The sequence below is a fragment of the Bombina bombina genome, chromosome 1, assembly GCF_027579735.1.
Source record: "Bombina bombina isolate aBomBom1 chromosome 1, aBomBom1.pri, whole genome shotgun sequence".
NCBI lineage: Eukaryota > Metazoa > Chordata > Amphibia > Anura > Bombinatoridae > Bombina > Bombina bombina.
The window spans coordinates 1,055,257,148-1,055,272,033 of NC_069499.1; the positions used below are offsets into that span (position 1 = coordinate 1,055,257,148).

Below are 14,886 nucleotides of genomic sequence, written 5' to 3' on the forward strand. Positions count from 1 at the left end.
CATTCCCTGTCCAGATTTTAGGCAGCATTTGCAGTGATATATTAATACTAGTCTCTGGGCTTCCACTTAGCGCTGATTTCTCAAACCTCTTCCTTCTAATATACATATATACATACATATATATATATATATATATATATATATATATATATATATATATATATATATATATATATATATATATATATATATATATACATATTGGAGGCCATTCCAGTCAAACTCCTTGCCATATCTCTTTTAACCCTTATAAAGCATTATTTTTTTTAATTGAAATGTTTATGTATGTGTGTAATAGTTTATTTTAATATATTTTTAAAGTGTTTTGTGAACAAAAACGGTTTGAGCCTTGCATTTTACTTCAGGCCTCCTGTTGTGTTAAATATTCTAGTGCAGTTTTGGCTTTCGCTTGAGCACAAACTATAACTTTCAACTTGTAATATGCACGCTAATTAGAACGGACGCTATATCCATTAAAACTATATGTTGCACTAGAGTAATGTCGGCCGCACTAAGCCTTCTCTGGTAAATGGAATTAACCGTGGATTTGTAATGTCAAGTTGTGTGAACATGATAGTGCTGTCCAGCAATAATGTGTACCACGACCCGTGATATCATTAAGAAATGATGGAAACTCTCAAGTGTTTTAAGGGACTTAATAAATCTGAGGCTGAAAGAGCAACAACAGAACAAGCAGTCATGATCACAATTTGAAGGGTAGTAGGTACAGGAGTAAATTACAGAAGCACTTTTTCACAGAATGGTGGTTGATTAGCAGAATAAATTTCCATTAGAGGTGATAAAGACAAATTGTGTGGAACTTCAAGAATGCCTGGGATCAGCATAAGGCTGTTCTACACGCTAATAAAGCTTATACTTTACAGGAAAGTTGGGCAGAATCGGTGGTCCTATGGGTCTTATCTGCCATCAAAACCTATGGGATCCATTTATCAAGCTGCAAGTGCAGCTTTAGAGCCCTTGCGTTTCACGTGAGCCTGAAATGCTAGTTAAGTAGCAGCGGTCGTAAGACAGATGCTACTTTACCTCTCCACCACCTAAAGTGTTGCAGATTTCAGTCATGCTGATCAGATCCGATCCGAATGATTGACAGGCTGCATGTGAGCAGGGGCAACATTACATAAGCAGTATAGCTTGTACAATTTTAAATTGCTGTGAGGCTCGACACACAAAGTTCATGACAGCAAACCTTGTCCGCCTTTTAAATGATAAATTGAGCCCTATGTTTCTACACAGTGTGAAAGTGTGAAAGCTGCAATTCCAAAAAAAAAAAAACTATATGAAAGAGCACTATTGGAATATGTTTGGCTTTTTGTATGAAAAATGTTAAAGAAACAATAAAGTCAAAATGAAACCTAAATTGACTGGTGAGAGTATGAAATTTTAAACAGCTTTCCAGTACTTACTTCTATTATCAATGTTGCTTAGTTCTCTTGGTATTCTTTTGGTAAAGAGTAATCCTAGGTGAGCCCAGGAGCGTGCACGTCTATATAGCCATCTGGCAGAAGTATTTGGAACATTGTTTATTGCAGTGTTATATAATATTGCAAATACTGTTGCCATAGACTGCTAACAATACTTGCACACTCCTAAGCTCCTATCAGCCTACATAGGTTTATACTTCAATGAGGGATAACAAGAGAAAAAAGAAAATTTGTTAATAAAACTACAGTAAATTGTAGAAAGCAATTGGTCCAAGGGATATAATCTCATTGGCTGATAAGGAAGTCTCCCACAGCACTACTGGTGCACATGCACATTGACGTCCCAAAAAGATATAGAAAAGTTACATATATTAAAATGTCCAAGTTTAGATAAAAAAAAAGTCAATCTATCTTTCTATCTAGATTAATGTCCCTTTAAAGCTCACAGCCTTTTAATGACTGCCCATTTCCAAAAAGGATTTAGATATTTCATATTTGATAAAAACATACTGAGCTTTGCAAAGGGAGCACTCATTAGCTGTCAGGTATGCTTTGGTAAATTCAAGCCTTCTTGCACATTATAAGATGATACAAAAAACACTGCACTATTAATGCAAATATAGGTGTGTTTTAATACACATAAGGGTGTGAATTCACTGACATTTTGTTTGGATTCATTTGTTACATTGGGTGTAACCACTTTTTGTGAATTATCACTGATAATTATTTTTCGCTGGTAGCAAATACTTGGCAGCATATGTTATTTTTATCTGTAAATTATATACGCCAAAAATTATTTGCAATAATTAAATTTAGAGTATTGTATATAAGATTGTTTTCTTTTCATTTCTTTTTTTTATGTTACTATTTTTTATGTTTTCATTCAACTTCTGCATTTTTCATACCCTCTTCAGAATGTAGCAATCTGACAGATGCCAATTTACCGGGACACACATTTAGGGCTAGATACAAGTGGAGGGCAAATTCGCCATTTACGGGCACACAGTAAATAACCAGTCATTACAAGGGCTCGTGGTAGCAATCAGAACTCAGAAAATTAACCAGAGATCAGATCTCTGGTTAATTTTAAAAATGTGCCCCAATTGCCCTCCAAATTAAATGTAGTGTTCTTTAAAAAAGAAAATTTAAAAAAATTAGCGTCTTTATTTAATTAAAAAATAACTGCATGAAGCAGTTAGAAGGGGTTAAAGTGAGCGGGTGTGAGGTGTTTACATTGCAGTCTATGGGGACTTTGTTAAAACTGCTAATATATATGTATATGCTTATATACATACTGCATATATTTATGTGTTAATATGTGTATATGATTATACATATATATTTAAAATGTGAAGCCTCATCGCTGCGCGACTTACCCCCTTCGCTGCGCTAGGTTCTCTGCTATGAGGGTCATATTGGAGGCTATGGAAGCGCGCTCTTGTGAATGCCAAGCTTCCCTGCAATGTGAATGCGAGGTCGCATTGCACTCAATTTGTAATACTAGAGCAAATTTGGGTGCACTGGTATTTCTGAGTGGAGCACAAATATCGAGTTTGTGAAAGCAACATTTTGCGCTTCACTCAGAATCTGACACTTAGGGGTAGATTTATCAGACCCCGGGTGGACATGAATTACTATAGTGAATCATGTCGGCCCTGCATAGTTTAATCCCGACAGCATACACTGTCAGCATTTAACATTACACAAACATTTCTTGTGCAATGCTTGTGCAATGCCGCCCCCTGCACATTCGCATATCTGATCGGGATGATTGCAGTCCGCCACCTAAAATGTGGCGGACGAGTTAAGGACTGCTGCTTCTTAAATCCTGTTTCCGTGCGAAGACTTGCACGGGTTAAGAAGCACCCGCTGCTTGATAAATATACCCCTTAATGCTAATGTTAATGAAAAACAAAATCTGTACAAATCCAGATATATAAACTCAGATATGTGTGTGTTACACATTTACACTAATAGATTAGTTCCAAAAATAGCCAAATGCAGCTGCCTGCTGGCACATATAACATCAGCATATGTTTCTATAACAAATGATGGATTAGAAAATTCTGCACATCCCTCCTTCTAATGTTATTTGAAATACACATATATTCATTTTAAGGGCCACATTTATATCCCTTTAAATTTAAAGTAGCCGAAACCCTGTTTAAAAGAAATAAATTATACAAATAAACACAGGATGATGGTTAAAATATTATTATCATCATCATCTAATATTTTAAAACAGAGGGGCAGTATATGAAAGAAAACTGCACAATACACGGTGGGATTTACTAAGAAGTAGATTGCTACCTACATATAGTACATGGCAATAACCAATATACTGGAAAGTGTTATGCTGTTTTAAAATTGCTTCATACAGAAAATAAATACAGTTTTATATCTCTTTAACTGCTAGACAGAATGCCGTTCTAGACAACAAGGTGCAATATAAAATCTTTTGTAACATCACAGAATGTCAAAGAAAAAAAACATTGCATAAGCTGTTTTGAATATAATGTCAAATCATTGTTAAAATAGAGAGTGATCTGTTTTTCAGCACAGAAGTCACAACTACACATTTATATGCACTAAAAGAACTATAAAGTACAGTAGATATTAGGTTGAATATGTTTGTTCTTCTCTGCTCAGTTTTTGATACATACAGAGATACAGATCTATCTACTGTTTTAAAAATATATCTGCCAGTTGACAAATATATTAACCTCTAATGATGCAGTATAACTATTTTGAAGAAATGTCGCAGATTTTATTACTTCATATCATCACAATACAGAATCTTACCATGTCCTTGACTAATAAATGCCCTGTAGCAAACGCAATAGAGTTGGGAGGCGTGGAAACCGGTAACATAAAGGCATATGAACAGCCAACAGTTCCAGGAATCATTAAATATAAGGGGTTGACTTTAAGACGGATAGCCTACAGAAAGGAAAATAGCTTATTAATCTGGCAAGCACGGTCAAAATCCATGTAGAAATATGGTTATATATTTTTTTTAACTATACTTGGTTCCAAGCATAAATAACAGAGGTGTGTGTTTTGTAAAGACTTGTTAATAGTTTAAACAGTACATTAAAAAAGGTCTGAAAACAGAATTATAAACATTCATTTTGTTAGCAAAATTTGCAAGGGACATGCCCCTTATAAAACCTAATATCTCCTCTACAGAGGCTAATTTGTGTCAGATATAAATGAGCCACTATAGTGATCAATTACCATGTAAAATTTAGGAGGGCTTTTGAAGCCTTCAGTACATACTTTCTGTATTTTAGAAGGTAAAATAAAGAATATTCAATTTCTCTTCACTATGCATAAATAAACATTATGGGAAAACAAAATATGTTTATGTCCCTTTAAATTCAAGAATATTAAAAATCTTACGTACCAGTTCAGACAGCACAGGTAGGAAGACTATAATTGTAGCAGTGTTACTGGCAAATTCTGTGAAGGAGGCAATTAATATAGTAACGAGAAGAACAGCAAGAGGTGGTGGAAGCCCTTCAAGGGGATGTAGACGACCTCCTATCCATGTGGACAAACCAGAAACCTGGAATCATAAACATGAATGTTGCTCTTTGGTAGACATAGTCTGTTACAATGAATAAAATGTATAACCAGTTGTCAATTTGTAAGATAATATATAGCTTTGGCACACACATATCTTCTGTACAATGATGTCGCTGTAGCAGAAACAGAAATATAAAGTATTAGAAAGTTAGTTGATAAGGAGAAAGTAGCCAGAGTGAGAGGGAGAATGAAAGAGAAAGCAAGCAAGGGAGAAGCAAGGAAAGACTGAGGAAAATAAAAGTTTAGACAAAATATGCTACTGAGAGACAATTAGTAAGGTAGACAGAGAATAGGGTGAGAGAGAATGAAGGCAATGGAGATAAAAATGATAGAACATTAAAAAAAAGAGATAAACATATTCTGCAGCGCTGTCCATGGGTACAATTGATAAAAGTAAAGCAATCAAACAAATACATGATGAATTTAGGGCCCTATTCCTGTGGAATTTACAATCTAGAAGAGTAAGAGGGTGAGAAACAGAAGGTGAGGACTACAAGGATGAGAATGATGTTAATACAGAAATAGATGGGGCAATTATTAGGTAGGTGAAATTCATTTGTTACTGAGTTGGGTGGTAGGCTTCCCTGAACAAAAATGTATTTTGGGAGCATTTGAATGAAGGCTGATTAGGGGTAAGTCTGACAGCATGAGAAAGTACGTTCCAGATGGTTGATGCCACACGAGAGAAGTCCTGCAGTCTAGAATGGGAAGAGGTGAAGATAGAAGATGCAAGGAGCAGGTCATTGTTGGATCTTAAGGGTTAGGCTGGAGTATATTTGTTGATTAGTGAGCACGTCATGGGGAGCAGCGTTGGAAAGGTTTTAGTAGGTCAGGGTAAAAATGTTTAATTTAATTCTGCTGTAAATGGGGAGCCAGTAAAGGGACTCACAGAGAGGGGCAGCAGATACAGATCAGCAGGGAAGATGGATTAGCCTGGCAGAGGCACTTAGAATGGATTGAAGGGGGAAAGGCAGGAGCGAGGAAGGGCAGCTAGTAGGTTATTGCAGTAGTCAATTCGGGAACTTACAAGGGAGTGGATTAGTTGCTTAGTGGTGTCAGAACTCAATTTTGGAAATATTACGTAGGTATTTGTGACAGGATGAAGAGAGAAATTGGATGTCGGGATGAAGGACAGATTGGAGTCAAATGAAAATCTGAGGCAGCAGACTAGGGGTAATGGGAAGATAGTGATGGTCGGATTGAGCTAGAGGGGAGATTAGAAGATGCTTAGAAATGGACATGTTAATCTTTAGGGGGTGAGATGCCATCCAGGAAGAAATGCCAGCTAAGCAGTCACTGATCTGAGAAAGGACAGAGGGAGAGAGAGCAGGGTGTTGAGTGCCATCAACATAGAGGTGATATTTGAAGCAATAGTTGTTGATAAGTTTATCCAGTGAAGAAGTATAAATGGAGAGGAGTAGAGAACCAAGGACAGAGCCTTGGGTACTCCAACAGACAGGCATTGAAGAGGAGGAGCCACCAGCAAATGACACAGAAAAGAATCTGTTAGAAAGATAAGAGTTAATCCTAAAGAAAGCAGTGTCACAGAGACCAAGAGAGCTGAAAGTCTGTAGGAGGAGGGAGGGGTCAACTGTGTGAAATACAGTTTGAAGGTCAAGTAAGATAAATATAGAGTAGTGGTTGTTATGTTTCACAGAAAGAAGATCATTAGTAACTTTGGTGAGGGCAGTTTTGGTTGAGTGTTGGAGATGGAAGCCAGATTGCAGGGGGTCAATACAGGAAGTGGGTTAGATAGTCATAAACTAGTTATTATTGGAGTTTTGATGTTAGTGGAAGCAGTTATATGGGATGGTACTTTGAAGGGAGGGATTTTTGAGTATGGGAGTAACCTTTGCATGTTTGAAACAAGATTGGAGTGAACCTGTTGAAAGGGATAGGTTGAATATGTGAGTATGAGCTGGAGTGAGGGTGGAAGACAGAGAAGGAATTAGATGTAATGGGATCTGGTTGAGACTTGAGGAAGACAGTAAGGAACAAACTTAATTTTTAGTGGCTGGGAGGGGGAGATGGAGAGTGGCAGAGGGGATGTGTGGGAGTGAAGATGAAAGATTGCTGACTTGTGTTGGGATGTTGCTTTGCATAGTATGCTTTTTGTTTAAAAAGTAGTCTGCTAGGTCTTGAGCAATAAAGACAGATGAAGGAGTGATGCACGAGGGTAGAGGACAGAGTTGAAAGTAGAGAGAGTCATTTAGGTTTGGATGAAAGAGTAGATATAAGAGACGAAAAGTAGGTTTGCTTAGCTAAGTGAAGGGCAGATGTGTATGAATGAAGAATTAACTTATAGTGGATGAAGTCAAGTTCAGAGCAAGATTTCCTCCAGACACCATCAGCAGTGTGGGAGCATTTTTGCAAGTAGTGTGTTTGCTGAGAGTGCCAGGCTGTAACTGATGAAGTTGGGTTTTGCGCAGTTGGGGACGAGCAAGAGTGTCTAGTGCAGAGCGTAATGTTAGTGTGCTGTAGCAATATAAGGACAGGTTATAGAGAAAGTGTGAGGAAAGAGATGTTGAATAAGTTTGAAAAATTAGAGAGGATCCACAGCGTGCAGATTTCTGCAGGTGTGAGGGAGAGGGAGAGAGGGAGAAGTGGGTTTAAGATTGTAGTTCAGCAGGTGTTAGTCTTTAATGGAAAAGGGGTGACAGGTGAAGTCAGATATAGAGCAGAGTTAGGAATATACCAGGTCAATAGCGTGTCCATGGCAGCAAGTAGGGAAAAGGGTGGATTGTGAGACTGAAGGAGGATGTGAGTGAAAGAAGTTTAGAGGCAGTAGGGGCAAATGTGTTATCAATGTGGATGTTGAAGTTCCCCAGTATTAGAGTGGGTATATTTGGAAAGAGAAAGTGAGAAAGTCAGGAAGCAAAGTTGTCTATGAATTGGGAGGTTGGTCAAAGAGGGTGGTACATGACTGCCACTCTGAGAGAGAGGGGGAGAACAGGCGAATGCAGTAAACTTCAAAGGAGAGAGATGGGAGCAGAGTCAGGTACTGATAGGTGCAATAGGGGGAGAATAAGATCCAAACACTGCCACCATGTCTCTCACCTGGCCTATGGGTATGGCTAAAGTGGAGGCCACCGTGTGTGTGAACAGCAATGAAAGCAGTGTCAGAAGAAGATAGCCAGGTTTTGGTAATTGCTAAAAGGTTGAAGTATTAAAAACAAACAGATTGTGAACATTTATAAGTTTGTTGCAGACAGAGCAAGTATTCCAGAGAGCACAAGAAAAAAAAGGGGTTAAGCACTGTGGTTTAATGGAGATGAGATTGTTAGAATTGCATGGCCTAGAGTTTTTACTTTGGCTGATTGAGCAAAAGTGTAAAAGTTTGGTAATTGATACGGGCCAGGGTTGGGAGAGATGTCACCAGCATCAAGCAGTAATAGGAGTGTGAGTGAGAGAAGGTGAGAGTGAGACTTGCAAGAGCAATGAATACATTTGAGAAATGCATTTGAGAGGGACATTACCATCTAGATTCAATTTAAAGGTAAAGTAAATTCAAATCAATTATATATTGTACTTAGAGAAATGAGATTATTTGCTACATGACATGTTTTATGGCTCTTTAAAGGAACATGAAACCCAAAATGTTTCTTTCATGAATCAGATAGAGATTACATTTTAAACAACTTTCTAATTTATTTCTATTATGCCATTTTCTTCATTCTCTTGGTATCTTTTATTGAAAAGAAGGGACATAAGCTCAGGAGCATGCACGAGTCTGTAGCACTATAGGGCAGCAGTTTTGCAAGAATGTTATACATTTGCAAGACAACTAGATGGCAACAATATTTCCTGCCATGCAGTGCTCAAGACACCTACCTAGGTATCTCTTCAACACAGAATATCACGGGAACAAAGCAAATTTGAAAACAGAAGTAAATTGTAAACTTTTTTTTAAATTGTGTGATCTGCCTGAATCACAAAAGAACATTTGTGGGTTTCATATTCCTTTAAAGATAGTTCACATTTATTATTATTATTATCGGTTATTTGTATAGCGCCAACAGATTCTGCAGCGCTGTTAAAATCAAGTATCACAAAATTAAAGCAAAGAACACGTAGAAACCATTAATAATACTTCCTACAATCTGTATGGAAGTGACAATGTAATAACTTCAGGCACTGGTTCATATGTTTAATTCTCTACAAAAAAAAAAGAGTATTTGTCTTCCTGACATCAAATGATTAAGTGCCACTTAAGTTGTTGCCCAGTTCTGTTCTTTTGTGATTATTGTGTGTCCTACAACTTGAGATGTATAACTTCAACATTATTGTGTCATTTCTACTACTGTGAGTGCTGAAATATATTCCTTTTCAATAAAGGTAAACACCAGTTATTCATTCATATGTACTTTTATTTTGCCTCTGTGGCCAAGCATAGTGCTGCCAAAGTGTGCTCTAATCCGTGCCTCTCTTGATACCATTTATTTTCTGTTCATAATAATTACGCTTTTGTCAATGAGTTCATGAAAAAAAATGTAATGCAGATGGATGATATGTATTTAATTAAAAATGATTGTGTGCCCTATGTTTCCCTCCCCTTTAATTTGTTCCCAATGGTCCATTTTACCTGATGGAGTTTATTAAATTGTTTATACATATATCCTTTTCTTTTATTTCAGCATTTGAAATAGCTGTTTTCTAATGTGCCTACCTAGAGTAAAAGTTTCCATTAAAAATAGCTGCACATTGCATTGAAGATACTTCTTGTTCATTACCTCACAACCTTTAGCCATGGCAAAGCCACCTCCTAGCAGTAAAATTATATTCCAGGGTACAGTTTCCTGGGCTTTCTTCCAAGATAATAGAGGCTTATTATCGTTGTTTGGAGCTAAAAGAAAAAACAGATTAGGGGTAAGCTTCAACTGCAACTCAAACTTTCCACTAGAGCAGGAAAGAATGTCCTCTATTTTAAACCACACTTTTCTAATGCAAAAAACTGCGTGTTAATGTGTTACTGACCCTAGATAACTGTTTAACCCCAAAAAAGAGGCCATGTGATTGTCAGTGGCATCTCCAGGAACCATTTATGGTAGGGAGGCACACAGAGTTCCACAGTCAAAAGTAAAAGCACCACTAATAACTGTTATTGCCAAAACGCACTAATAAAAAAATGAATCATTCAGGTATATGTAAGTTTGCTGCAACAGAGCAGGGTTTTATGTATGTGTTTAACTGTATAAACATATATCTAGGGTCAATAATGCAAACATTGCCTGTTCAATGTATTAGAGCACACACATTTTCTCACTCCACCTCATACAGAGGATTTAAACACTAATGCTCTGGGTAAGTTATGAGTATTAAATCCTTCCGTGGCCCTTGTAAGGATTTTAAGGCCCTAAATGAGGTAATTTAAGTAATACTAATTGTTCATCACACCAGTACACATATGCTCGCATTTAAAAACAATATCCAGGGGCAATTTTATTGAGGATAACATATATATATATATATATATATATATATATATATATATATATATATACACACACACACAGTATCTCACAAAAGTGAGTACACCCCTCACATTTTTTAAAATATTTTATTATATCTTTTCATGTGACAAAACTGAAGAAATTGCACTTTGCTACACTGTAAAGTAGTGAGTGTACAGCCTGAATAACAGTGTAAATTGACTGTCCCCTGAAAATAACTCAACACACAGCCATTAATGTCTATACCGTTGGCAACAAAAGTGAGTACACCCCTGAGTTGATATTGGGCCCAAATTGTCAATATTTTGTATGGTCACCAATATTTTCCAGCACTGCCTTAACCCTCTTGGGCATGGAGTCCACCAGAGCTTCACAGGTTGCCACTGGAGTTCTCTTCCACTCCTCCATGATGACAATACGGAGCTGGTGGATGTTAGAGACCTTGCACTCCCCCACCTTCCATGTGAGGATGCCCCACAGATGCTCAATAGGGTTTAGGTCTGGAGACATGCTTCACTAGTCCAGCAGGGGTCATCTTGGAGGTGTGTTTGGGTCATTATCATGTTGGAATACTGCCCTGTGGCCCAGTCTCCGAAGGGAGGGGATCATGCTCTGCTTCAGTATGTCAAAGTACATGTTGGCATTCATGGTTCCCTCAATGAACTATAGATCCCCAGTGCCGGAAGCACTCATGCAGACCCAGACCATGACACTCCCACCACCATGCTTGACTGTAGGCAAGACACGCTTGTCTTTCTACTCCTCACCTGGTTGCTACCACACCCCTTCAACCTCATACGTATATTTCCCAAAGACAACCTCTGGATATGACGCTGAGAATGTGCACTCAATTTCTTTGGTCGACCATGGCGAGGCCTGTTCTGAGTGGAACCCGTCATGTGAAGCCGCTGTATGGTCTTGCCCACCGGGCTGCAGCTCAGTTTCAGGGTCTTGGCAATCTTCTTATAGCCTAGGCCATCTTTATGTAGAGTAACAATTCTTTTTTAAGACCCTCAGAGAGTTCTTTGCCGTGAGGTGCCATGCAGAACTTCCAGTGACCAGTATGAGAGAGTGTGAGAGTGATAACACCAAATTTAACACACCTGCTCCCCATTCACACCTGAGCCCTTGTAACAATAATGACTCACATGACACCGGGGAGGGAAAATGGCTAATTGGGCCCAATTTTGACATTTCCACTTAGGGGTGTACTTACTTTTGTTGCCAACAGTTTAGACATTATTGTCTGTGTGTTGAGTTATTTTGAGGGGACAGCAAATTTACACTGTTATACAGGCTGTACACTCACTACTTTACATTTCTTCAGTGTTGTCACATGAAAAGATTTATTAAAATATTTACAAAAATGTGAGGAGTGTACTCACTTTTGTGAGATAATGTGTGTGTATATATATATATATATATATATATATATATATACAGGGAGTGCAGAATTATTAGGCAAGTTGTATTTTTGAGGATTAATTTTATTATTGAACAACAACCATGTTCTCAATGAACCCAAAAAACTCATTAATATCAAAGCTGAATAGTTTTGGAAGTAGTTTTTAGTTTGTTTTTAGTTATAGCTATTTTAGGGGGATATCTGTGTGTGCAGGGGACTATTACTGTGCATAATTATTAGGCAACTTAACAAAAAACAAATATATACCCATTTCAATTATTTATTTTTACCAGTGAAACCAATATAACATCTCAACATTCACAAATATACATTTCTGACATTCAAAAACAAAACAAAAACAAATCAGTGACCAATATAGCCACCTTTCTTTGCAAGGACACTCAAAAGCCTGCCATCCATGGATTCTGTCAGTGTTTTGATCTGTTCACCATCAACATTGCGTGCAGCAGCAACCACAGCCTCCCAGACACTGTTCAGAGAGGTGTACTGTTTTCCCTCCTTGTAAATCTCACATTTGATGATGGACCACAGGTTCTCAATGGGGTTCAGATCAGGTGAACAAGGAGGCCATGTCATTAGATTTTCTTCTTTTATACCCTTTCTTGCCAGCCACGCTGTGGAGTACTTGGACGTGTGTGATGGAGCATTGTCCTGCATGAAAATCATGTTTTTCTTGAAGGATGCAGATTTCTTCCTGTACCACTGCTTGAAGAAGGTGTCTTCCAGAAACTGGCAGTAGGACTGGGAGTTGAGCTTGACTCCATCCTCAACCCGAAAAGGCCCCACAAGCTCATCTTTGATGATACCAGCCCAAACCAGTACTCCACCTCCACCTTGCTGGTGTCTGAGTCGGACTGGAGCTCTCTGCCCTTTACCAATCCAGCCACGGGCCCATCCATCTGGCCCATCAAGACTCACTCTCATTTCATCAGTCCATAAAACCTTAGAACAATCAGTCTTGAGATATTTCTTGGCCCAGTCTTGACGTTTCAGCTTGTGTGTCTTGTTCAGTGGTGGTCGTCTTTCAGCCTTTCTTACCTTGGCCATGTCTCTGAGTATTGCACACCTTGTGCTTTTGGGCACTCCAGTGATGTTGCAGCTCTGAAATATGGCCAAACTGGTGGCAAGTGGCATCTTGGCAGCTGCACGCTTGACTTTTCTCAGTTCATGGGCAGTTATTTTGCGCCTTGGTTTTTCCACACGCTTCTTGCAACCCTGTTGACTATTTTGAATGAAACGATTGATTGTTCGATGATCATGTTCAGAAGCTTTGCAATTTTAAGAGTGCTGCATCCCTCTGCAAGATATCTCACTATTTTTGACTTTTCTGAGCCTGTCAAGTCCTTCTTTTGACCCATTTTGCCAAAAGAAAGGAAGTTGCCTAATAATTATGCACACCTGATATAGGGTGTTGATGTCATTAGACCACACCCCTTCTCATTACAGAGATGCACATCACCTAATATGCTTAATTGGTAGTAGGCTTTCGAGCCTATACAGCTTGGAGTAAGACAACATGCATAAAGAGGATGATGTGGTCAAAATACTCATTTGCCTAATAATTCTGCACTCCCTGTATTAGTAAAGAATGGGGATGCACTTGCCAGGATTTCCAAAGTTACCTTTAATGTAACGTTTCAGGGTGTTACCCCCTTTGTCAGACAATACAAAATAACAATACACAACCTACTTAACACAGTGCCTTTTAAACTAACCTAAGTGATACAGTTCCAGGTCAACATCTGTGATGCCACTCCCACAATCAGCAATCAACAGGTGTAGACCCACACTGCCCTCCCAGTGTATGTGACTACCTAATCATACAAACATATTAACTAAAAGTGAACACCAAGTGCCCTATTTTAATAAAAGAATCACATAGCAAAAATGAATACATAACATTGCTCATAATATTGCTCATAATAGGTTAGAGGAGCAGAAAAGAACCTTTTGGGAAACTGTGATATCAGTCCCTGATAAGCCATATGTGCTTTAATCTGTTTACAGCCTGTGGGTGGTTGCCATAGCAACCAAAACTAGCAACAACGGCCCCCATTATTGGGTAAGGCTTGATATGGCCAATCAAAGGTACTGCAACATGAATGAGCGCCTAAAGTGTGCCAATACAGCCTATTATTGCCAAAGCTCCTAAACTTGTGTTTAACCTATTATGAGCAACATTATGAGCAATGTTATGTATTCATTTTTGCTATGTGATTCTTTTTATTAAGATAGGGCACTTGGTGTTCACTTTTAGTTAATATGTTTGTATGATTAGGTAGTCACATACACTGGAAAGGCAGTGTGGGTCTACACCTGTTGATTGCTGATTGTGGGAGTGGCATCACAGATGTTGACCTGGAACTGTATCACTTAGGTTAGTTTAAAAGGCACTGTGGTAAGTAGGTTGTGTATTGTTATTTTGTATTGTCTGATGAAGGGGGTAACAACCCGAAACGTTACATTAAAGGTAGCTTTGGAAATCCTGGCGAGTGCATCCCCATTCTTTACTACTATCAATACCATGGAAGCACCCTGGGTGGATGAAATGTTAACTGTGAGTGCTGGCCTGTCTGCTGTATATATATATATATATATATATATATATATATATATCAGGGATGTAAGCTCAGGAGTGTGCATGTGTCTGCAGAACTACATGGCAGCAGATTTCCAACAATGTTCTGCTTCATCCATGTGCATTCAATAGTATGCTGGCGCTGTCAAGTCCCCTAAACTATTGTTACACACTATACAATATAAAGTATATAAAAAGGGTGGTTTTAGTCCCTTTTTGGGCACAATTTAGCATGATTGCAGGTAGACCTATGCTCCTGCAATCACCACTAGCAATGCTGCATCACGTGGCTTACTATAGCATTGCACAAGAGCAAGAGTAATGTATGTCAATCACCCCAAATGATTGTGTTGAGGTGATTGATCCTGTCACTTCTGAGGTAGTAGAAAGGCGAAAGAAGCA

General features: G+C 38.3%; 1 protein-coding gene across 1 annotated transcript in view; it reads right to left on the reverse strand.

Moving 5' to 3' along the window:
- The window catches only part of SLC13A3 (solute carrier family 13 member 3), an 86,228-nt gene that overhangs the window by 19,364 nt on the left and 51,978 nt on the right, over window positions 1-14,886 (reverse strand). Inside the window, exons 10-12 of the mRNA XM_053693641.1 lie at window positions 9,761-9,873; window positions 4,849-5,010; window positions 4,245-4,382 (exon numbers count right to left, since the gene is read on the reverse strand). Coding sequence (XP_053549616.1) covers window positions 4,245-4,382; window positions 4,849-5,010; window positions 9,761-9,873 — 413 coding nt within the window. The remainder of the gene's footprint in view (window positions 1-4,244; window positions 4,383-4,848; window positions 5,011-9,760; window positions 9,874-14,886) is intronic.